The sequence below is a fragment of the Aspergillus fijiensis genome (assembly GCF_003184825.1).
Source record: "Aspergillus fijiensis CBS 313.89 unplaced genomic scaffold BO72scaffold_18, whole genome shotgun sequence".
In the NCBI taxonomy this organism is placed as follows: Eukaryota; Fungi; Ascomycota; class Eurotiomycetes; order Eurotiales; family Aspergillaceae; genus Aspergillus; species Aspergillus fijiensis.
Window position 1 is genome coordinate 502834 of NW_024468994.1, and position 21724 is coordinate 524557.

Consider the following 21724-nt stretch of genomic DNA (forward strand, 5'->3'; position numbering starts at 1 on the left):
ACTCATAATCCATCTCAACCAAAAATAACCCTTACGTATCCGAAAGGTGAATGGTGAATGACATTTCCAGGTCCACGTGTTGCCGGCGGACGCAGGGGATGATCGTATCGCGATCGGAGACACAGAGCTGGGAATGATATCAGTTACTAGGTAGGTAAATTATGAGTACCAATTAATAACCAGTAACTAATCTATTACTCTGCCAATCGAGGGAGTGACGAGTCGAGTGGAGCTGTCTTTTCCCCGCGTTTGTTTGTCGGTCAATCCGGGTCTAGTAAAGGATGACTGCATAGGTTAGTCCTTATTTAGTATCTTCTCGTGACTCGCTGCCTGTTCATCCTCTCCTCTCCTCTCCTCTCGTACTCTTACTCTTACTCTTTCTTCTCTCTGCTCTCGCACACACTCTCTTCTCTTCCCTCTTCCACTGCCTCCCTCTCGCTTCCTCTTACCCTTTCCTCTCCTCTCCTCTCCTCTCCTCTCCTCTCCTCCTCTTCTCTCCGCTCCTCTCTATACTTCCTCCCCTCCACCACTAGCTCCATACTTTACCCCCACTACATTACACCACACTATACTAGTTCCATCCATTTCAACCCAACTACCCAACCACTCTTGACTCAACCCCACCCATTCAAAACCCTCCCATCTCCCCATCCAACGATGAAACCATGATCACCGGCCCGACCACCTCCCCCGGCAATGGCGTCGTCGGGGGCTACACCGGCCACAGTATGGCCCTCCGCATCGCCATTGCAACCCTGGCCGCCATCAGCTGGTACAATGCCGTCGAGCTGGTCATCCTCGTCTTCGTGACCTTCGCCCAGTTCCGGGGCCCCTACTTCTGGTCGCTGCTGATCTCCTCGCTGGGGCTCCTCCCCTACTCCACCGGCTTCCTCCTCAAATACTTCGACCTGGCGCCCGCCGCCCTGTCCGTCACCCTGATCACCATCGGCTGGTACACCATGGTGACGGGCCAGTCGGTGGTGCTGTACTCGCGGCTGCACCTGGTGCTGCCCAACCCGCGCATCCTGCGCCAGGTGCGGTACATGATCACCATCGACGCGTGCCTGCTGCACCTGCCGACCACCGTGCTCACGTACGGCTCGAACCTGGCCCCGCGCAAGGCCGCCTTCATCGCCGGCTACAACATCATGGAGAAGATCCAGATGACCTGCTTCTGCCTGCAGGAGTTCATCCTGTCGGCGCTGTACATCTGGGAGACGGTGCGCATGCTGCGCCTCGACCCGGACCGCGGCAAGCGCAAGATCATGTACCAGCTGGTCGCCATCAACCTGATCATCATCTTTTTGGATCTGGGGCTGCTGGTCATCGAGTACCGCGACCTCTACATCATGGAGACCATGATCAAGGGCGTCATCTACAGCGTCAAGCTGAAGCTCGAGTTCGCCGTCCTCGGCAAGCTCGTCCTGCTGGTCCGCGGCCACCACGTCTGGAAGTGCGACTCCGCCCTCGCCGTCAGCAGTCCGCCGCCGCCGCCGACCGCCGTCGACGAGCAGCAGCCACCAACAATCACCACCGGCCGCGGCGGGGCGACGATACCGGAGTACCCGGATTTCGTCGACGCCACCCGCGTCACCTCGGACCTGACGCACCCGGGCACGCACGCGCCCATCGCGACCCGCCGCCGGTCGCACCCCTGGATGGACAGCGAGGACGTCTCGATCGCTATGTTCGAGCACGCCACCTGCACGACCACGCGCAGCAGCACGACGCGGCGGAGTCTCAGCGGCCGCCGCCTCGACCATCCGCGCACGGGCCACTCGGACGGCTCGCACGTCTCGCAGTCGTGGAGCGGCGAGACGCAGACCAACCATTCGTTCCTGTCGGCTACGGGTCAAGAGCGAGAATTGAGTCCGGCCGACTTTACAGGGGACTGGGGGAAGCCCCAGGGCAGTTTTTAGTCGGTGCTTATCCGCTGAATAGCTTTATGATTGAATGAGTTATGAGGTATGCGGCGCTGTCTGATGTTTTGGGGGCACAGCCCGTCTAGTATATTGGGTAGTAATTCATGCACATATGGAGTCTGTACTTTATTTCTAGTCAGGAATAAGCAAGCCGGAAGCTATCTCACAGTAAACATGACGTATGCAGAATTCTATAGCGTTGTGAGTATCACGGGATGGATGCGAAGTACGGACGGAGTAAGAGTAAGAGTATGCTCCATAAGGTACGGGCCCCAGTCCGAGTCCCGGAAAGTCCAAAAGTGGAACCCGTGAACCACTGGCCCCGGGAAATGTGGACTGCGGACTGCGGACTGTGGGTTGTGGACACTGGAATGCGCTTACGGCTGAGCCCGAACCCGCCCCGACCATCTCCTGGACCATGGTACGTAGCCCATCATCCACCCAGGGAGGTCACTTTATTTCAGGTCCGTACCGTATCCGAATCACCATTTCTCCCACACAGCCAGACAAACACCGGGGTAGGGTACTGTACTGTACTGTACTGTACTGTACTGCCCCTCACACTAACTTATATGCCATTGCAAAGCTAATGCATTAGATAGGTAACTTCCAGTACGGTACAGTACGTAACTTAAGTCAAGTAAGCAAGTTCGCAGGATCTCAGCTGCTTCAATCCGATTCGATTCAAATCCGATTTAGCCGAGTTTTACTGTGCGCACTCGGTAGGTACTAATAGTAGTAGTGGAGTGTAAGTTACTACTTCCCAGTACCTAGTAGGTAGGTAGGGTAAGCAACCCGCCCAATCGGATGGTAGTTGTTGGTGGTTGGTTGCCTTGTCCGGCCTGCTTGCCCTGCGGTCCCGGGGGGAGGAGGGTAGCCGAAGTTGTCAGGGTCTGCGTAGTGCGCACATTCTTGAGTGTACAGTACTTTCTTGTTGGGGTGGGGGTGGACTCTACTATATGTACTATACTGTACTGTACTGTACATGTTCAGTCAGGCGGGATGGAGGATGGACGAGGGAGGGAGGTGTGCTGCGGTGCTGGACTGGACTGGACAGACTGAGTTGGACTGAGCTGAACTGGCACAGGCCTCCGCGAGCGCTGAGCTGAGCCCTGTTACTGCTATTGCTACTGCTACTGCTACCGCTACTGCTACGGAAGCAGGGTCATGCTCACTGCATTCCTGTAAGACTGCATGTACTCATCATCAGAGGGAAGGACGGAGAGTTGCAATTGCGATGTTAAGCTTACCTTTGGTTGGACCTGTCTCCTCGTACAGTACAGTACAGTACAGGACAATACCTCAGCAGTAACGGCATGCTGTAGCGAGGCAGACTAGCCCTTTCTCGCCCTGTCTCCTACCACCCGGCCGTCTTCCCGCTGGGGACTCTGACATGAGGGATGACGGTATACCAATACCAAGTAGGTGGTAGTTATTCTCGAGCTGCTCTCGGCATCTATACTCGAAAAGGACCCCTACTCAAAGTGGGCAGTTTGTTCGATGAACCTACACATTGGGGTCAGAGTCCATTGCTGTATCAGTTGGATTGACTGGATGGTTTATGCTATGTGCTGTGGTGCGCATTATCTGACAGGCTCTAACTCCCACTTGAACCTGTCATGCTGCAGACGGGGACTGCATGACAACCGGGGAAGTGCCGTGACGTGGTGAAAGATCGGGTCGACTACCTCAGACCTGACGGAGACTAAAGCGTGCTACACACACGATGCACCATCGCAAGACAATCATAATCATTACACTATCCACAAAGCCCATCTGATCAACATGGTCAAGACTAATCAAACAGAAACAGATCCAGATCCCAACGCCCACGCCGTACCCAGCATGCCGGATGCATCTGCCTTTGCAAACTCCAAGCGCCAATTCCAGCCATATGGACACCAGTTCAGGAGAAACACCAAAGGACACAGGAAGTCCCAAGTCGGAGGAACACGCTACACAATCTGATGCGAGAAAAAAAAATAGCTCAGCAACTACCCCACTTCGTAGTCTTCAACAATCCCAGAATTGAACATGTGAACATGCTACCAGGTATTCAACATATGTAAATCATCATGAGACCCGTATCGCACGACTCAATGCAACCCTCAAACATTCAAGAACGGCTCTTGGGCTGAGACAGGAGGTGCAGACGGCTCATGGTCAGCACGCCCCGGCCGCGAGCACGAGCACTGCCCGGGGTGGTGGTGGTGCTGGTGCTGGCGCGTCCCGCCGAGGGTCGGGTTGCAGAGCGGAGCGGAGTGTGGGATCGCGCTTTGGTGGGCGTGGGGGTACCTGCAACACTCGAGGCTGTCTCCTTGGTAGCACTGGGAGTGTCCATGGCCTTGGCAAATAGAGTGGAGGCACGACCGGTTTTCTTGAACGGGGAGGGCGAGGGCGCGCTCATCTTGAGGCGCTTGGCGCTGCGCGCTCCATTATCGGCTGGGGGCACGTTTTCGGCATCAACATCCTCCGCCTCGACGGCCGTGCGGTTACGCTTCTTGTGACCAATACCATGGGGAACCCCGGCAATGTCGGGCAAGGAACTAGCGTCGTGCTTCTCCTCCTCAACGGTAGGACGGTTGCGTTTCTTGTGACCAATACCGTGGGGCACACCGGCAATCTCGGGCAGAGGAGTGGCGTCGGAAGGACGCACCTGGCGGATAGTAGGTGTGGTCGCCTCGCTGTTCTTGGTGGTGCTGCCGATCTTGCTGGGGCTGTGGGAGTGCTCCGGGGTCAAGGTAGGTAGAGTCGGGTAAACAATGTCAGAAACCACCCGAGAGGCACTTGCAGTGGGAAGTTTCGAAGGGGAAGGCGAGAACACGGTTTCCTCCGGAGCATCCTTCACGCAGGGAGTGAACTCGACGCGCTTCTTGGGAGAGGGAGTGTGCGACGGTTCCTCGGTGGCGTCCCGAGACGAGCCGAACAGCATGTTCGAGCTGAAGTCGGGAGCCGCCACATGGGTGCCTGCCGCGATCTTGAGGGGGTCTTTGGAGAATAGCTGGTGGGGTTGACGGAGGATCGACCGGGGTTGGCTGAAATCGGGAATGTTGCTCTTCAGCCGGGGGTTGAAGTCGGTCTGAGGCGTGCGCGGAATCTCTGGCTGCGTGGGGGCTGGGGAGCGGACCAACGAGGGAATCATCGAAGTGCGAGCAGGTCTCACGGTCGACGCACGCGCCGCCGAGGCTCGGGTCGGAGTCATCAAAGACTTGCGGAAAGAGTGTCTGGGACGCGTGAAACCGGGCTTAGGGCTGTTCAGAGTAGGCAGACGACTGGTCGAAGCGTCATCAGTCTGATTGTGCTTGACGCGTTTAGCTGAAGCAGCAACCGGAGCAGGAGAGGGCCGTGCAACGGAGACCTTGGAAGGCGAAGGCGACTTGCTGTCGGTCTCGTCCAGTCGTGCCTTGGAGTTGGATCTCTTAAGAGTTTTCTTCTCGATGACCGGCTGGAAGCGACCCGGAGCGGCACGGAAGGCCGAAGGATGGTTGGCGATGGAGTCCATCTTCTTGAATTCGGCCATGTGAGCCTCGGTGAAACGGTCGGTCTTTCCCTTGGGCTGCACGATCTTTCTCTCGGTGAGCTCGGGTTTGTCCTGTGCGCCGTTGGCCCGATCCTTGACCATCTGCGCCTTGATCTTCGCAGCGTCCAGGCGCACGCTCTCCATGAGCTTCTTGGCCTCGTCGCTCAGCTGGGCCTCTTGGCTGGCCAACTTGAACTCAAACGCAGGGGTACCATAGTATGCGGACGCGGGGGAATCTCTAGCCTTGGTCGGAGTGCTCTCAGTCGCGGTGTCCTTGACGACGTTGCCCTCGGCGTCCTTCTTGATGGGATTGAACCCCAAAACCAAGCCGGAGTCGGGCTGCTTAGTGGTGCTCTGGTGGACCTTGCTGGGGTGCATATCCTGGTGGGAAGGACGCGCCATGACGGTGGAGGGAGTCTTTGCACCGGGACCCTTCGTCACCGCGGGTGTAGCCCTGAGCGGGGTAGTAACGCTCGGGATTCTGGAAGGGGTGGTGCCCTTGACTGGCGAAGTTAACTGGGTAATTCTCTTGGGGGTCGCCTCGACTCGCGCGGACGCGGCATTGGGGGTTTTCTTGGGCGTAGCATCGGGGCGATCGGACGCGTCGCCGGTGCCCCTCTTGGGGGTCGCTCCGCTCTTGGAGAACGCGGCGCTCTTCATCTTCTTGAATGTCGACTCGGCCTTGTCGAACGCGGCAGTGATGGATCGCTTTTTCGTCCGCTCCGCCTCCGCGGCTGCGGCACGCGTAGATTCGGTTATAGTTTCCTTGGATGCAGTTTCGGGGTCCTCGGCTGTAGCAGGAGCCGGCTGAGGAGGCTCAGGGTTTTCGCTGGCGGGAGCAGACTTCTTGTCCGCTACGACAGGGGCGTTGTCGGCTTCGCGTTCAGGTTCGGGATTGGGTTCAGAGCTGTTGACAACGGCGGTCTCCTCACGTTCGATAACTGGAGGTAGATCGGTGGGTTCGGGGATGGGTTGGGATTTCTTCTTGCTCCTTGTGTTCCTCTTGTTTGGTTTTGTAGAAAGTTGGTCGTCATGCCGATCGTTGGTGTTGACGTGATCTTTGTTGACGTGACTGTGCTCAGCGGGGCCAGGTGGTGGCTGAGGTTCCTAAGCGGGTCATCCAGTGTCAGTGACCTGAGATGCACAGGGTAGCATTCCACACCCCCTCCCCTCCCTCGGATCTCACCTGATCCTTCACGTCGCTGGAGGGTGGGATGCTCGGATGGGCGAATGGCTTACCTCGGACAAGGACGCATCGCGATTGCGCAGACGGGCGGACCGCCGGACCGCCATAGTAGCTATATACAATGAATTGGTGATGATATGTGATAAAATATGAGGATGAATGGGGTGCAATCGAGGATACAACAGTGGCAATGCACGAGAATGACGACAAGAGGAGAATTGAAGGCATGGGGTAAAAGGGCGAATAAACAAACCCGCGGCCAGGCGGTGAGCTGACGTCAAAGCTTAGATAAGTGATCACGTGCACGCATGCATCCATCCTCTACACATTTTCATTCTACCACTTGATCTGAATCGCTAACAACAGATTTTGGTACAAAATAACTACAAGCCAAAAGGATATGTCTCCTCCATGCCCATCACTGTCTTCGGCTGCACCGTCTCCAGCGGCTTCACCGCCTCTGTCTCATCGAACCAGATATACGCGTCGAACTGCTGCTGCAGGTCCGCCTGCGAGTAATGCGACATGCGTTCCGTGTCCGGCCGATAGATGACGCCGATGAACCGCTCGAGCCGGTGGCTCTCAGCGGCCATGGCCTCCTTGAGGCGGGGACTGATGCGGCCCTCGCGCAGATCCCACACGAAGCGCGGGATGTCCGTGTGATGGGCCACGGACTCCCAGCTATCGGGCCTCGAGGGCCGGACGGCCATGATCTCCATGTCCTCGTCCCACTCGTGGGCGGCGGCGACGGTGCCCGTGTGCGTGCCGCAGCCGAGGATGGCGACGTGCTCGCGGCCGAAGCGCTCGCGACACAGCTGGCCGATGTTGACCTCCTTGCGGCGCGTGCCCATGCTCGTGAACCGCGCATCCCCGCAGTGGGAGTTGTGCGCCCAGACCACGGCCTTGCCGGCCGCCGCGGGTCGGCTCTTCAGGATGCGGCGCAGCGTGTCCACCATGTGCGTGTCGCGCAGCGTCCACGACGAGGCCGAGCTGTAGTACATGGCCTTGTAGTAGCGCTCGGCGTCGCGCACCAGGTACGCGTTCTGCTGGCCGCTGTGGTACTCCTCGCCGTCGTGCACGTCCTCGGAATACTCCAGCCGCCGCGCCAGCAGGTCGCGCAGCATCTGCACCACCCCTTGCTCGCAGTCCGCCATGCCGCGCAGCGAGGCCAGCCCGTACGCGGTGGGGTCCTCCACCCACGGTTGCAGGCAGCCGTAGCGGCGGCGCGCGTCCTTCCCCGCGGCCGGGTCGATGCGGTCCAGGTAGTCGATGACCGCCTGGATCGACGCCCCCATGCTGTACAGGTCGAGGCCGTAGAATCCGGCCTTCTGCGCGGGGTCGGTCAGCGTCGCGTTGCGGTTGCGCATCCATTCGACCAGGTCCTGGGTCTCGCGGTTGCGCCACATCCAGGTGGGAAACCGCTTGAAGGGCTCATGCGCGTCGTCGTCATCATTGCTGCCCTGTCGGATCCGGCCCTGGGGACCCGGGCGCTGGCGAACGTACCGGTCGACGGACTCCGCGTCGGGCCAGTCGGCCTCCACGGCGACGATGTTGAAGCCGTGGTGTTCGATCAGCCGCTTGGTGATCTCCGCGCGGGCGGCGTAGAACTCCGAGGTGCCATGCGTGCCGTCGCCGAGGAGAACAACGCGGTATTCCCCGAAGGTATCGAAGTGAGACCCAAAACTGGGGTCGTGGATGGCGGGCAGAGGTTGTGCTGCTGCGGTGAAGAGGTCTTGGAATTGCGACATCTTTGGGGTCGGTTTGGACAGTCGGGCTAGACGCCAGAGCTTAGCTGTCATAAGGGATTTAGCCCATTTTTGGGAATGTGTTTGTTATGACAGATAGTAAGCCCGGAGTACGCGTGGAGCTGATATACTGGGACGCAGTCGGATTAGGGTTCGACAGCGGCGAAATGAGATCACCACCGGGTCATCGTGACTTGATCTTTGCCACATTCGAGCAATGAACGAGGAGGGTCATCGACGAGTAATATGCTCATACTAAGTACAGTATTAGACGAGCTATAGCTTACAGTAACACTTCTTTTCGATATCGATCCTCCAACCCGCCGATCCCTTCCCAATCCAAAATCTTCACCATCTATACCCCAGATCCCAGATCCCAGATCCCAGACCCAGACCCCAGACCCCGCACTCCACCACTACACACAGTATATCAAACCCCCAACCCCCAAAGGAAAAAGAAAATGCCCGCCCACCCCCAAAAACTAAGCGCCTTCATCCGCGCCCAAGAATCCCTGTACGGCCCAATAACCACCATCCCCGACCCCGCGCAATGGATACCCCCGGCCCAATCCGGCGGCCACCGAGGCCGCTACCTCTGGACCGACGCCTTCGGCGTCCTCAACTTCCTAACCCTACACCGAGAAACCACCAACCCCCGAAACAACCTGCAAGCACAAGCAAAAGACCACTACCTCACCCTGGCCACAAACCTCATCACCACCGTCCACCGCACCCTGGGCACCACCCGGTCCTCGCCCCCGGAACCGCTCCCGCGGGCCACGCCCTCCACCCCCCTCGCCGGCGGGCTCCGCATCGGCAAACCCCACGCCCACGGCCCCGACGGCGACGGCCAATACCACCATTACCTGACGCTGTGGATGTTCGCGCTGAACCGGACGGCGGTGGCCACACGCGACAGGACCTGGAACGATCAGGCGCTGGCGCTGGCGACGGCGATCCATCCACACTTCGTGCGGGGCGGGAGCAGCCGCGGGAGCAGCAGCGGACGTGACCCGCCGCACCACCACCACCAGCAATCCCCCAAAATGGTGTGGAAGATGGACGTCAACCTGGAGGAGGTGTTGGTCGCGTCGGAGGGGAATCTCGATCCCGTGGATGGGCTGGTGGTGTTTCGGTTGCTGCGGGAGACGGATCGGTGGTTTCGAGGGGAGGGCCCCCAGCCCGAAGATGAAGGGGTGCTGGGGGATGAGATTGAGGATTATCGGAGGATCGTCAAGCGGAAGGGGGAAGGGTTCGTCTCACTGGATCCCTTGGATTTGGGGATGGCGATGTGGACGGCGCATTGGGTGGCCGACACTAAAGGGGAGGAGTGGGCGGGGAGGATGGCGGAGGATTGTTGTGGGAGGGTTTGTATGACTTCCTTTCCTTTGAGATTTGGGTTGCGGTTAATGGATGGATGAATGAGTGGGGTGTGGTGCTGATGCTGCAGAAATCAACAGTTGACTTGTTCGAGAGACGACACTACCTTGACCGGGACCTCCGCGCGCGGTTGGCCTTCCGCGAGTTCGGGACGTGTTTGGGCCTCCAATGTATGGCGGCGCAGGCGTCGGATAAAGACCGCGCGGTCGAGCTGAAGGCCTACGCGGACCGCATTGTGGAATGCTGGGATCCGTACATCTGGATGGAGACGGGGCGCAATGCCACGCCGGAGGAGTTGCGGCCCATCACGCGAGTCATGTATGCCGCGGCTTTGATCCCCGGAGGTGAGTGGTCTGAGTCCTTTGCGAAACATTACCTAGTATTGACATTCGACAGCGTTCTGTCGGGGCTATTTCGGGCCTGAACCTGTTGCTTAACTGGTCAAACAACCAGATAATTCGCAAAATATAATTGCCTGATGCATTGAGGTAAGCGTACTCTACAGAGTCAGTCAACCAGTAGTCAAAAAAAATGCAAACATGTACAGTATGTATATCAGAGCCCGAGGAAACTCCCCTCTCCTCAAACATTCATCACTCTATCAACGCCACAAACATAGAATCACAAAACCCAACCCTCTAAACCCCAGGTAGCCCCACAATCTCCCTCCACGGGATATTCGTCCGAGGGAGAATGTAAATCGTATAAACAGTGCCCAGTGCAATCAGAAGACCCGTTACCTGCAGAGGAAACATTAGCCCAGAAATCCCACAACTCAGAGTGACCGAAAAGGGAAAAGGAAACGTACCTTCTCAAACCAAGTGTGGAACCAAATCGCCGTCATCAACAACATCCACATCCCCAGGCCCACGACCGTCCACGCCAACCGGGCCGACCACACCGCGAACACATCCTGCTCGTCAGAATCCCCCTCCTGATCAAGCGCATCCGTCTTCTCCCCCTCTTTCTTCTCCTTCGAATCCGCCTCCTCGCGGGACAGCCTGGCGCCCCAGACCTCGAACCCAATCAACGAAGTCATCAACACCAACATGAACACATGTCCACTGACATCGTGCCCGCCGCGCCACGCCCCGCCAGCCCCCTTACACGCCACGGCCGTCGCCAGCGTCCCGAAGTCGGTGGCGGTGTAAGGGTTCTCCGCCTCGGGGATTGCCCGCTCGCACTTGCCGCCCGTCAGCACGAAGCTGCGGTCGATCAGCGCGGGCCCGAAGAACCATTGCGTCGTCAGGTACCACACCGTCGTGGCGAGCGCGTACCGGATGACAGCCTGCGTCGTGCGGCGGGACCGGTGCGCAGCAGCAGCAGCAGCGGTGGCAGTGTTGCCGCCCGCGCCGCCGCGACCGCCGCTCCCGGTGTAGGCGGACTGGGTGAGGAGGAGCAGGACGAAGGCGAGAGTTGTCCAGAGCCAGCCGATCTTCACGAAGTAGAGGTTGAAGACGTTGTCCTTGCGTGCGAAATAGTTGACGGGCTTGACGGCGGCGGGAAAGGAGAGGTGCAGGTCCGAGGCGATGGTTGGGGCGAAGGGGGATGGGTGGTTCTGGAGTGGGCTGCTGCTGGCGCTCGGATCACGGCTGCCGTAGGCGGTTGGCGAGAGGACGGAGAAAAGGGACCCCACGACGAGGGTGAGAGGATAGATGAGGAGAGCGGTGATCGGGGGTTGGAGCGATCGTGATGTGGTCGGGCTTGTTGCTGTTACTCCGGCGGGAGAAGGGGGATTGTCTGCGGATGGCATCGTGGTTTTTTTTCCCTTCTGTTGTCTGGGTGATTGCACTCGTCTTGTGGTGTATTGCTTCGAAAATGTATAGAGGATGAAATAACTGTTCTATCTGAGTAGAATTGGGGAGTGCATGAATTTGAGGGATTTGGGGGACAATTGAATGGAAACAAGGTCGATGATACAAAAGGATGATGATGATACAAAGGAAGAGGAAATGCAAATGGCGGAAGTCGGATGACGTCGCTGCCTGCTTGCCTGCCTTTCCGCCCGCCCTAACCACAACCACAACCACCGCCACAGCCACAACAAGCCTGCGACTATTACGCTATCATTGCATTACAATATACACTTGATCTACCGCTCGAATGCATGGTTCACATTGACAGCATCATAGTCATTAAATTCGTGGTCTCTACGACTTGTGAAAAATGTGTACATCATCTCCATCTGCAGCCTCAGGCCCAGGCTCAAAGCCCTTCATGACACCTTCCACCGCTCATTGCACCTTCGGGAGCGCTGCGTGAAGGGGCAGCTGACGCGAAGAGCTACCAACATGGACCTTCTTCGGGTAAGAAGTAATGACCCAATCCTGAGCCGCAACGTCCCAGTTGGACAGATCGCGACGAGTCAGGGTAGTCGTCCACACCGTCTCCTCGGAGGGCTTGAGGGTAAGGCGGTCGAATTTGCGCAACACAACCCTGGGCTCATTGGGTCCACCAAGGGAAACATACTGGCAAACGGTTAGCATGCGGGATTAATACTGCACGGGAGATTTAATTACCAGTTGAGGTACAGCATCACCAGCAATACGACCAGTGTTCTTGACTGTCACCGAAACGCGGATCAACTCATCGTAGAGGCGGGGGTTACCACCGAAGCCACCACCCGCAGGCAGAACGGGCTGGGGAGAGCCATCGGTAGCACCCTCGGGGACGTGCTCCGCGGTGTCGACACCATAGTACGGGTCGCCAGATGAGGCCTTGAGGTCGGTGGAGTTAAGCCAGGGGTAGATGAACTTGCTGATTCTGGTCAATCCCTCAGGGTACACATAGTCCGAGGCATTGCCGACTTGTCCGAATGTGGGAGCAGCGCCAGTCTCAGTGGCTACTTGAGCGTTGGACGAAGCGTTGAGAACCTGGATGTGAAGGCCAGAGTAGTTGAAAGTGGTGTAGCTCAGACCATGTCCGAACTCGTAGATCGGGGTCTCATTGCGCTTGTCGAATCCGCGGTAGTCAATGAAAACACCTTCCGAGAAGTCGTCTTGGGGAGCCCCGTTGCCGTTGTTGAGTTCGCGGACAAGGTAATCCCCGTACGCCTCCCTCGTCTTGCCCCAGGTGAATGGCGATTTGGCGCCCGGGTTGACGCGGCCGTAGAGCACATCAGCCAGGGAGTTGCCAGACTCCTGGCCAGGCAAACCGGCCCAGAGGATGGCAGTGACATTGGGGTGGTCATACCACTCGTCGACCAAAACCGGTCCAACGGAGTGGATGACAACGATTGTGTTGTTGCAGTTGTTCGCAGCAGCCTTGATGAGGTTGTCGCCATTCTTCCAGAGGGTGAGGTTGTTGCGGTCGCCCTCGTTTCCGTCCACAGAGATATAGCCCTCTCCCGAGTCCGAGTTGACAAACACTAGAGAGACACTACGGAGATAAATGTTAGTTCACTGAAGCATCAGATTTGAAACAGAAAAAGAAACAACGATATGGACGACAGGACTTACCTGGCTTGTTTAGCGAGGGTCTCCACCTGGCTCAGCGCCCAGTTGTCAGTGATGGCATAGACGCTGCCCTTGTGCTTGAGCACCTCAGCTTGAATAGCCTGCTCAGGGGTCACGAGGTATGGGAATTCGGCAGTGCCACTACCCCAAGCCATGGCAAGAGTACCGTTGTCACAGCCGCGGTCAGAGCAGCCATTGGCACCGTACGAGTTGGATCCGGCGTCTTCACCCAGGATCGCAACTTTGCGCTCCTTTCCGGTCAGAGGCAGGGCATTGTTGTTCTTCAGTAGAACAGTGCTGTCTGCTCCCAACTTGCGAATAACCTCGCTGTGGTTGCGCTGCACATTGACAAAGTGATTGACCTTCTCATAGGGACCTTCCTGAGGGTAAAAATACTTGAAGCCGTATTCATCGCGAGTCCAAGAGCTGAAGTTAGGCGGCTGGTACAGGCGGTCGCGGCCAACCTTGTAGTAGGCAGCCATGATACGAACAGCCATGTCGTCAACGCGCCACTGCGGGACGGTGCCGTTGAGAACAGCAATGGTCAGGTTGGTACCCCAGAAACTAGTGGCAGAATCGAAGGTGATATCACCAGGCATTGACATATCCAGGCCGGCCAAAGCAGAACCAACACCACTGTGGTGAGCACCCCAGTCAGACATCACGAAGCCCTGGAAGCCGAGCTCGGCCTTCAAGAGCTTGTTCAGCGTGTAACTGTTCTGGCAGCCGTAGCTGTTGTTGATCTGGTTGTAGGAACACATGATGGCGCCAACGCCTGCGCGAACGGCATCCGCGAAGGGCCAGAGGTACATTTCATGAATGGTCTTGTCATCAACATTCGAGCTGACCGTGTCGGAGATATTGAATCCGTAGCCCGCAGACTCTGAGACCTGGCGGAAATGCTCTTGCTCATTGAGAATGTAATGCTTGGCTGTTGCCACGACACCAGCATCTTGAATACCCTTGATCGTCTCCGCAAAGAGCACGCCAGTAAGAGCCGGGTCTGGAGAGAAACCTTCCCAGTTACGACCTCCATCAGGACTCCTGCCGAGGGGACCCGCGGCCGGGCCCAATTGAACATCGATTCCTTTGTCACTAAATTCTTGACCCATAGCCTGGCCACGGAGATAAGCCAGGTTCTTGTCCCATGTCGCAGCAACGTTGACACCAGCAGGGAAAGCCGAATTGTAGTCACCTGTAGGACACATTGTTAGCAAGAGTGTCAGCGGCCGGGCTCGAGTTAGATCAAGTCTTACTGTCACGAATTCCCAAGGGACTGTCCTGGAGACACATGCCACCGATGTTCAGTCTAGACAGCAGGCGCCAGTTAGCCGACTAGAAACAAGTTCATTTTTGAAGGGTTCTACCTTGGAACACCACCAGTCTGACCGACACACTTCCCCAGCTCCCATCTAGAAGCTCGTTAGCAGGCGACGCATCTCGCGACAATTGTGGTGTCATTACCCAGTTCCGGTGGTAAGGTTGACCTTCTCATCCAGAGTCATCTGGGAGACAATGGCCACTGCACGCTGGTAGGCTTCCGCCCACTCTCCCTGGCCATTGGCCCAAGGGGAGGGATAGAATGGAGGAGAGAACGCCAATTCATCCTGTAGAGCACGACTCGTCAGCCTCAGGTTAGATCTCTAGAGGCATCGAGGACGCAGAAAAAGCAACATACAGCGCTGGCGACAGAGGCAGCCGTCAAGGCAGCCGCCTCAAGCCAACTGAGCTTCATGATGGCGTAGAGGTAGCTGAAGAAAGAGGAAACAACGAGCTAGCCAGCCACACAGCTTGCACTCTCGAGAATTTGAGAAAGACGTCGAAGTAGTACAAAGGTGGAAGGACAAACAAGGCCGATCAGGGGGGGAAAGGGAGGAGATATAAATAACCCCAGCAACGAAGAGAGGGGGGCGCCACAGCTATGAGAGAGACCAGCGACGGTGAATAAAATCAATCAGAACCTCTTGGCCTATTTTTTTGCGGAGCTACCCACTCAGGAGTGAATTGATGTCTCGCAAACAAGAAGTCAAAGTAAGCAAGCACCTGGTCGGCCATGGACTGGGCGAGTGACGAGTGGTTCCATTCGCTTAGCTCTGAGCATGGGGATCGACAGGGAGGAAGCCAAATCGAGGAAGAGACAGGCGGCGAGGGAGAGAGCATGGAACGGTCGGAACTCAGGCAAGTCGAGCGATTGTATTTGCCGTGATTCACTAAGCTGGGGAGGAAGCTGCTGCTGCTGCTGCTGCTCCTGCTCCTGCGTTCATGCACTCGGCTCGGCAGCATGACCTGCACACCGTATAACACCCCGACTCAACGAGGAATTTCTCATTCTGGCGATGGTTCGCAGCCGAAGCGCAGAAAAGTCAAGCGGAATGACCGAACCCCACACCGACAGAGTCCAGCCATCTGGGGATGACGGAATGAGGTGGATGGAAGTACTGCAGTTACAGTCCAAGGGACTACAGTATACTAAACTAAAAGTTTACTGACTGGCTGGTAAGTTACCGCTGGTACCGCTGTGGGGCATCCACTCGGCCCTGGTAACCTTGGGGGGTAATTCCGTTACGCTATACGGGCTGTTTACACTCCGATCCCTTTCCCCAACTCATCCTCCCTGACATGAACCTCAAACTGCCCTATGTGCGATGATATCTTTCCGGCAGGCCAGCAGAATGCAGTCAGTCGGGAGGTGCCTGACATTCTTGATTGAAACCAAAATATAAATAAAAACTTATCACTCGAGCCAATTCTGGCGCATTCCGATCAGCTTCGGGACACAATCGGCTGCGGTACGGGATACAGCTCTATTACGGGGGTTACAACTCTCGGTCAAATAGCGGACTTGGACGACGCCCAAGAAGCTTGGTAGCAGAATGAGATGGAAGGTAGTATTGCTTTCAATTGACAATTGACAACAAGTCAACAGCTGTTCCCCGCATCGTCATGATCCAGCAAGCAATGGCTGACTATAGTTGAAGATAGTATAAGTTAGTCGACTAGTGGAATGTTACGGTACCGTCTCCCCAGCCATTCCCCGCATTTCCACTTCTGCATCCCGCTTGTTGGTCAGCCGCCCGAGGAAAAGAAGAGGGGAAAGAAACCTGGAAAAAGAATCATCTGGGAATAGATTAATGAATCCCTGATGCGGTAATGCGGTAATGCGATAACTAACAAGTCGCCTCCCATTACATCGTGGTCCGTCCTTGGACCTGCCAACAGAGCAACACAAACAGAACACTGCCGAGGGGTCAACAACAACACACTGACCGTGCAAAAAAAAATGTCACGCTTGTTTATCCCGCCATGGCCTGACGGCGCCTTACATCCTTCGCCCGCAAGGGTCAGCCCATAGAGCCACCACTCCTTCCGTCGCAAGTCAAGACATTCATTCCATCCCTCTCTCTCCCAGTCAAGGCCAAGTCGGACTGCTACTCACCTGCTCGGGTCCCCGTTGCGAAGCAAAGAGCGGCAAGAACTCCGACGGGATTGTGTATGGCCTCCACGATTAAGTCGTGGTCTCCCTCGGGATATTCTCTTCATCCCCCCGGAAAGTGGAACCTCCTGTCCCTCGCTGTGCCTTGACTGGTCTTCTGCCTTGGATCGTCCCCCATTCTTCCCCAATCAAGGCTCTCGGCAGTCGGCATTGAGACTGCATGGATTTCTCATCCATGAGTCAATAACTGACTATACGTACGGTGCGGGCTGACGACATTTCCCCGTGGTTTAGCCAGATCCAGGGTTAGCTTGGGAATTCTCTCGAACCCGGCTTGGTGCACTCGTGAGAGGATGTAGAGTATCTGGGCTGAGGTTATTCCCGGTGCGCATTGACTCCGAGCAGGCCCAGCCAACATCAGGTTTGCAATGAGATGTGCTATTGCCTTCCCAATCGATTAGAGGGCAGCGATGCAGGCAATGCGATCATATTAGCCTATTCAAAAGGATAAAGACCCGACATTTTACCCAGACAGTCTGAGAGGTAGACCTTCTCTCGCAGTTCGTCGAAATTTCCCTGTCGGATACCCTGCAGTTTTGTGCTCGGTCCGCGCAGGGAATTTGGGGCGGGCTGGGCTGGGCTGGGGTTGCGGGGAAAGCCTCCGTGGGGGTTTGTTTTTTTTTTTTTTTCCTTTTTCTTCCATCATCGTCATCCCGAAGACCACGATTCCGGGACCAAACAGTCCCACACTAAGCGACTGCCCAACAACCCGAGGGCTAGACACAATTGTCTAGCACTTTCTAGTCACACAAAAGCCGTACATGCACTTGGAAAGTGGAGAGTATTTCTCCGTTTCTCCACATAGCCTCTCTTCGTATTCTGGCAGGAAAGCGATCTAATGTGGCACTACCTGAGTACTCCGTATGTACTCCGTACTCTGCCCCCCTCGTGGACTATCTAGGGTTCTCCGCTATCGCCTGATACCCCGGAACGCGAATTCCGGCGCGGGCAGGACACCACCCCGGCCGATAGCGGACCCGGCACCGGAGGGTCCATGCTTGCGATGAAGAGACCATTGCTGCAGCGCAAGTGGTTAGGAACAAATTATTTCTGTGCTTAGTCGAGTCATTGAACTGTTCATATGGTCATGGTTTCTATGGTAGCTTTGAATGGCATAGAGGTTAGCTACTGCCATTGTCGGTTGTCCAGAGACTATAGACCTCCGCGGTATACTCCCGGGGCCATTTTGATAGCAATATCGAGTATAGTAAATTGGCCCATCGTAAGCGACAACACGCACATCTCTTCTTTTTCGCGTAGACACTCTCGAAACCTTGTAAGACTCGGCCACCATCATACCTAGAACCCAATCCTATCTCCCACCCTCAAGATCTGCATCTAAGATCAGAAGTAGCCAAACCCATGGAAGAGGCAAAGAAGCAGCAAAACACTTTGCTCTAACCACAAACACACAACATGTCTAATAACCCAATCCAGCACCGTTCAAATCCACCTCATACTGTACCGAAGCCCCTGCACTCGCAGTCATATCCCGAGCCTTCTTATCATGAGCCTAGGCCAAAGACCGTCCTGTAGAACACACCGATGTGAAGTATCCAAGCACAAACAACACCAGGTATAGTCCACTGCAACCCGTCCCTCTCCCCGAGAATCAGCCCCAGCCAGCCAACCGACTCCCCGAGCCCCAGCATCGGCATCCCTCCCCTCCCCTTCTTCGGGGATCTGCAGCCCTCAGGGCTCAGGTGACTTGCATCTCGGGCTCATTCGCCGAGTTCTTCCTCCAGCCTGGTGCAATGCAGTGCAGCGCAGCCTTGCCGTCCCATGCACCATGATCCTCCCCCCGATGTCTTTTCCTCCCGACTCGTCGGAGTCCCGAGAAAAAAGGCGTCGTGGCGCTAGAAGATGGCATCTCGGTCTCCGAGGAGTACAGCAGACAAGAGACCTAGACAGTACCTGATGGAATGTGCCCCTTTCCCCCCCCTTCTGACCTTGTTCTATTCCTAGCGCAGTCCAACAACCTCGTTTTCCAGGCGCGGGAGCTTTCTGGTTGCGGTTCAGATGCTATTTATCTAGCCCTGTCGCTCGATTTGCAGGTTGTATCTTAAACATTTTATTGAGATAAGGTTGGCCGCGGCTGCTGCGCTACACAGTCCACCTTAAATTGCATCCCAGGCTTGCAAAGGCGGAAGGTTTGTATGAGAAAGCATACCGGCAAGGTATCATTTGTCTTGATACATACCCTGTGTGCATATTTTAGTGGGTCAGCGTAATGGAATGTGTCCCTTCCCCCAAGATTCATTCTCCTCTAAGATTTGATTTTTGAGCAGGATGTCTCTAGTATTCCAATTCTTGATGGCATGCTCTGCCGGTTCTTAATTTCCTGAATCCGAATATCCTCCACCAGGTAAACCTTGCGGTACTATGGGTCACATGACATTAGAGCATGTCACTCAGCCACACTGCTTGAGCGACAGCCCTTCTGGCCGCTATACTACTTAGGTATGCACTCAAGAGAGCGGAGTGAGCTTCCAGGATGTTTGCTCTGTGAATGAAAACAACACACTAAAGCAACCGTCTTTCACTGGGGATTTGAGCTTCAAACCAGCACAAGATGAACAGAGAAAAGAAGCCGAATATACACCGCCGATTTGTCCCCCGCAAAAAAGGAAGCCAATACCGGCGCCCTCAAAAGACCTGGAAGCATGTAGTGAGAGCGAGCAACACCATGATGAGCCCTATGTACTCGAGCCCAGAAGCTCGCTACTTCTTTCTTCCAGCAGCTCCATCCTGGACCGCTTCATTGCCTTATGGACCTTACTGGCCATGGTAGTAGACATCCACCTGGGAAATCTCGTCCCCAATACTATTCGAGACCTGGAGACGGGCAATCGTCGGGGCTGCTGTGCCGATGGGTAATAGAAGCCCCAGCAGGCTTGCAGAAACCATGGTGCATTCGTGGGGTGTCTAGGGATAATTTCATAATCTAATACTGACAGCAAGCACGTCAACGCAGCACTCGGACCCCTGGTCATGATGTACCGCATCCTCTGACTTGAACAATAATGGCGAATACTGCGCCATCCTGGTGGCGATCAACTCTATACTGCAGATGGTCCTTTTCGCCCCGGTTGCGATTCTCTTAATTCGCATCATTGGCGGATCGCATGCGCGAATTGACGATTGACTATTCCCTGGCCGCGAAAAGCATCGGGGTATTCTTGGGGATCCCGTTGGGAGCAGCGATCGTCAGCCGCATTACCTGCGCTTTTGGAGTAGTAAATGGTACGATGAGCAGTTCCTGAAGTGGATCAGCCCGTTGTCCTTGATCGGGCTGCTCTTTACGACTCTGCTGCTGTTTGCTGCTCAGGGAAAGCAGGCGGTGCGCCAGATCGTTTCTGTAGCCAGAGTGGTGACGCCCCTTGCAGTTTACTTCTCGGTGAGATTTGCGGTCACGCTCGCCGTGACACGACGATGTGGCTTTACATACCGGCTGTCGTGCACACAAAGCTTCACTGCGGCAAACAATAACTTCGAGCTGACGATCGCGGTGGCAATTGCCACATTTGGGATGGAGAATAATCAGGCGCTGGCTGCTACCGTTAGGCCGCTGATTCAGGTACCGGGGTTGTTGGGATTGGTGTATGCAACTCGGTGATATGCCAGGAAGCGGAGGTGGGAGGCGCAAATCCTAGACTCGTTTCTGTTCCTCATTCTGATATAATAGACCATAGAGCCATCCGTGCCAGCTAGGGAGCCAACCCCTGAGGTTGGCTGTAGATGTTAGAGAGGCAACTTAGTTGTTGCTAATCTCGTCAAGAACCTGGAACAGAATCTGGTTCTGCACCCTGCACCCCTCCTCCGTGGTGAGGCCCTTGGAGAAGCCCTCCCAGAGCTTGCGTCTGATCTCGTCTAGCTCGACACCCCGCGTGTTGTACTGTGTTATGAGTTCGTCGGCGATGGCGCAGAGAGTGGTATTAAGGACATCTCCACTGTTACTATCTGGCCATGACGTTCCGCTTTCGTCGGGTGAGCAGCCACAAACTGACTGGTCGTGGGATTTCTCTCGATCATTCTTCATCGGTTGACCGGGGAGGTCGACGGTAGAATCGCTCACCTTATCGACCGGCTTCGAGTCTGGGGGTGGCGATACTCCAGCAGTATCAGGAGTGGTCTCAGAACGACAAGTCTGCTGGGCACGGCCACGACACGATCGAGCCTTCACGCCAGACTGCGGGAGACTTGGAATGGCAATCTTCTGCGTTGAGCTTGGGTCATCCACCGTCTTTTCTAGATACTCCTCGATCGCATTGGATGATATGCCCACATCCGACAGTAAACTTCTTAGTCTCCGATTCTCTGCGTCAAGACCTTGGACCGTCAGTCGGTGTTCGACATCCTTCTGACGGACTTGCTCCTGTAGGGAGATTAGTTTCTGCTCTAACTCGCGAGTATGCGCCTGCTTTCTGGCACGGCTCCTTCGTTGGTTCTCTCTGATACGTGCAAGTCTATCTGCAACCTGCGTGTGATGTTTGGTCAGAATTGTAAATAGCTTGACAGAGCGGGCACGGAGTGCTAGAAACCTTTGGAGGCGATGGCGAGTCCATTCTGCGGTGAGTCGGGGTTTGATGTCTGAGCAACAGAGGATTATTAGGAGCCAAGCAGCATAATTCGACAACCCGTGCGAGGAGCTAGGGACTAGGTTCATATGCAATTGTGATGCAAGATTGTCCCTCACTGCGTTACTGGCAGAAACTGGATGCCGTAGTCGCCCCGTGCCCGCGGCCTCGGGGTCCATTGCCCAATTAGGACGTCTAGGGCGAAGGAACCGGGAGGTCTGGAACTCGTCAGTCTGAAAGATTGAAACGAGATTAGGGATTGACACAAAGCCACTCGATGACCGACCCACCGACTGGAGGTCATAGCTCAGAAACTTCGGTACGATATCAGATCAGATATGGGAGCCCTTTAGATCTGGATTTTGGGGGATTATGTGTGCCCATCCAAGCAATGTAGTGCCAATAATATAGCACAGTGTACAGTACATACGTTGTATACCAGATAC

General features: G+C 55.8%; 8 protein-coding genes across 8 annotated transcripts; 3 read left to right on the plus strand and 5 right to left on the minus strand.

The window, feature by feature from the left end:
- The first annotated feature begins 363 nt into the window (after positions 1 to 363).
- BO72DRAFT_447353 (uncharacterized protein) lies at positions 364 to 2085 on the plus strand. Its single transcript, XM_040944516.1, has one exon. It carries the CDS (start codon positions 666 to 668, stop codon positions 1917 to 1919), a length of 1254 nt encoding a protein of 417 aa, XP_040802310.1. The 5' UTR covers positions 364 to 665; the 3' UTR covers positions 1920 to 2085.
- A 1574-nt stretch (positions 2086 to 3659) lies between these two features.
- Positions 3660 to 6831, minus strand: BO72DRAFT_527057 (uncharacterized protein). The gene is made up of 2 exons (XM_040950080.1): positions 6682 to 6831; positions 3660 to 6549 (listed from the first exon to the last, which is right to left on the minus strand). Exons 1-2 carry the CDS (start codon positions 6733 to 6735, stop codon positions 4039 to 4041), a joined length of 2565 nt encoding a protein of 854 aa, XP_040802311.1. The 5' UTR covers positions 6736 to 6831; the 3' UTR covers positions 3660 to 4038.
- Positions 6822 to 8610, minus strand: BO72DRAFT_527058 (putative erythromycin esterase). The gene has a single exon (XM_040950081.1). It carries the CDS (start codon positions 8425 to 8427, stop codon positions 7012 to 7014), a length of 1416 nt encoding a protein of 471 aa, XP_040802312.1. The 5' UTR covers positions 8428 to 8610; the 3' UTR covers positions 6822 to 7011.
- A 213-nt stretch (positions 8611 to 8823) lies between these two features.
- BO72DRAFT_527059 (uncharacterized protein) lies at positions 8824 to 10190 on the plus strand (the record flags this gene model as incomplete). Its single annotated transcript, XM_040950082.1, has 3 exons — positions 8824 to 9744; positions 9834 to 10097; positions 10150 to 10190. The coding sequence occupies exons 1-3, from the start codon at positions 8835 to 8837 to the stop codon at positions 10188 to 10190; spliced, it is 1215 nt and encodes a 404-aa protein (XP_040802313.1). The 5' UTR covers positions 8824 to 8834.
- Positions 10191 to 10204: 14 nt separating this feature from the next.
- On the minus strand, positions 10205 to 11651 carry BO72DRAFT_427404 (putative inositol phospholipid biosynthesis protein Scs3). The gene is made up of 2 exons (XM_040942983.1): positions 10562 to 11651; positions 10205 to 10493 (listed from the first exon to the last, which is right to left on the minus strand). The coding sequence occupies exons 1-2, from the start codon at positions 11504 to 11506 to the stop codon at positions 10392 to 10394; spliced, it is 1047 nt and encodes a 348-aa protein (XP_040802314.1). The 5' UTR covers positions 11507 to 11651; the 3' UTR covers positions 10205 to 10391.
- A 254-nt stretch (positions 11652 to 11905) lies between these two features.
- On the minus strand, positions 11906 to 15037 carry BO72DRAFT_485484 (beta-glucosidase). The gene is made up of 7 exons (XM_040947894.1): positions 14887 to 15037; positions 14673 to 14815; positions 14576 to 14620; positions 14465 to 14517; positions 13212 to 14403; positions 12273 to 13131; positions 11906 to 12221 (listed from the first exon to the last, which is right to left on the minus strand). The coding sequence occupies exons 1-7, from the start codon at positions 14941 to 14943 to the stop codon at positions 11988 to 11990; spliced, it is 2583 nt and encodes an 860-aa protein (XP_040802315.1). The 5' UTR covers positions 14944 to 15037; the 3' UTR covers positions 11906 to 11987.
- A 4789-nt stretch (positions 15038 to 19826) lies between these two features.
- BO72DRAFT_467927 (arsenic resistance protein) lies at positions 19827 to 20317 on the plus strand (the record flags this gene model as incomplete). Its single annotated transcript, XM_040946867.1, has 2 exons — positions 19827 to 19937; positions 19967 to 20317. 2 exons carry the CDS (start codon positions 19827 to 19829, stop codon positions 20315 to 20317), a joined length of 462 nt encoding a protein of 153 aa, XP_040802316.1.
- Positions 20318 to 20455: 138 nt separating this feature from the next.
- Positions 20456 to 21196, minus strand: BO72DRAFT_339578 (bZIP transcription factor; the record flags this gene model as incomplete). The annotated part of the gene is made up of 1 exon (XM_040940596.1): positions 20456 to 21196. A coding segment is annotated over one exon (741 nt), but the record flags the coding sequence as incomplete, so codon positions are not given.
- Positions 21197 to 21724: the final 528 nt, after the last annotated feature.

Bases quoted from the DNA above. Each gene is read 5' to 3' on its own strand.
- BO72DRAFT_447353 (XM_040944516.1), top strand. From the start codon at position 666: ATGATCACCGGCCCGACCACCTCCCCCGGCAATGGCGTCGTCGGGGGC.
- BO72DRAFT_527057 (XM_040950080.1), bottom strand. From the start codon at position 6,735: ATGGCGGTCCGGCGGTCCGCCCGTCTGCGCAATCGCGATGCGTCCTTG. The intron at 6,550-6,681 runs GTAAGCCATTCG...TGACCCGCTTAG, and splicing joins GCGATGCGTCCTTGTCCGAG to GAACCTCAGCCACCACCTGG.
- BO72DRAFT_527058 (XM_040950081.1), bottom strand. From the start codon at position 8,427: ATGACAGCTAAGCTCTGGCGTCTAGCCCGACTGTCCAAACCGACCCCA.
- BO72DRAFT_427404 (XM_040942983.1), bottom strand. From the start codon at position 11,506: ATGCCATCCGCAGACAATCCCCCTTCTCCCGCCGGAGTAACAGCAACA. The intron at 10,494-10,561 runs GTACGTTTCCTT...TTTCCTCTGCAG, and splicing joins TCCACACTTGGTTTGAGAAG to GTAACGGGTCTTCTGATTGC.
- BO72DRAFT_485484 (XM_040947894.1), bottom strand. From the start codon at position 14,943: ATGAAGCTCAGTTGGCTTGAGGCGGCTGCCTTGACGGCTGCCTCTGTC. The intron at 13,132-13,211 runs GTAAGTCCTGTC...TTATCTCCGTAG, and splicing joins ACCCTCGCTAAACAAGCCAG to TGTCTCTCTAGTGTTTGTCA. The intron at 12,222-12,272 runs GTAATTAAATCT...ACCGTTTGCCAG, and splicing joins GTGATGCTGTACCTCAACTG to TATGTTTCCCTTGGTGGACC.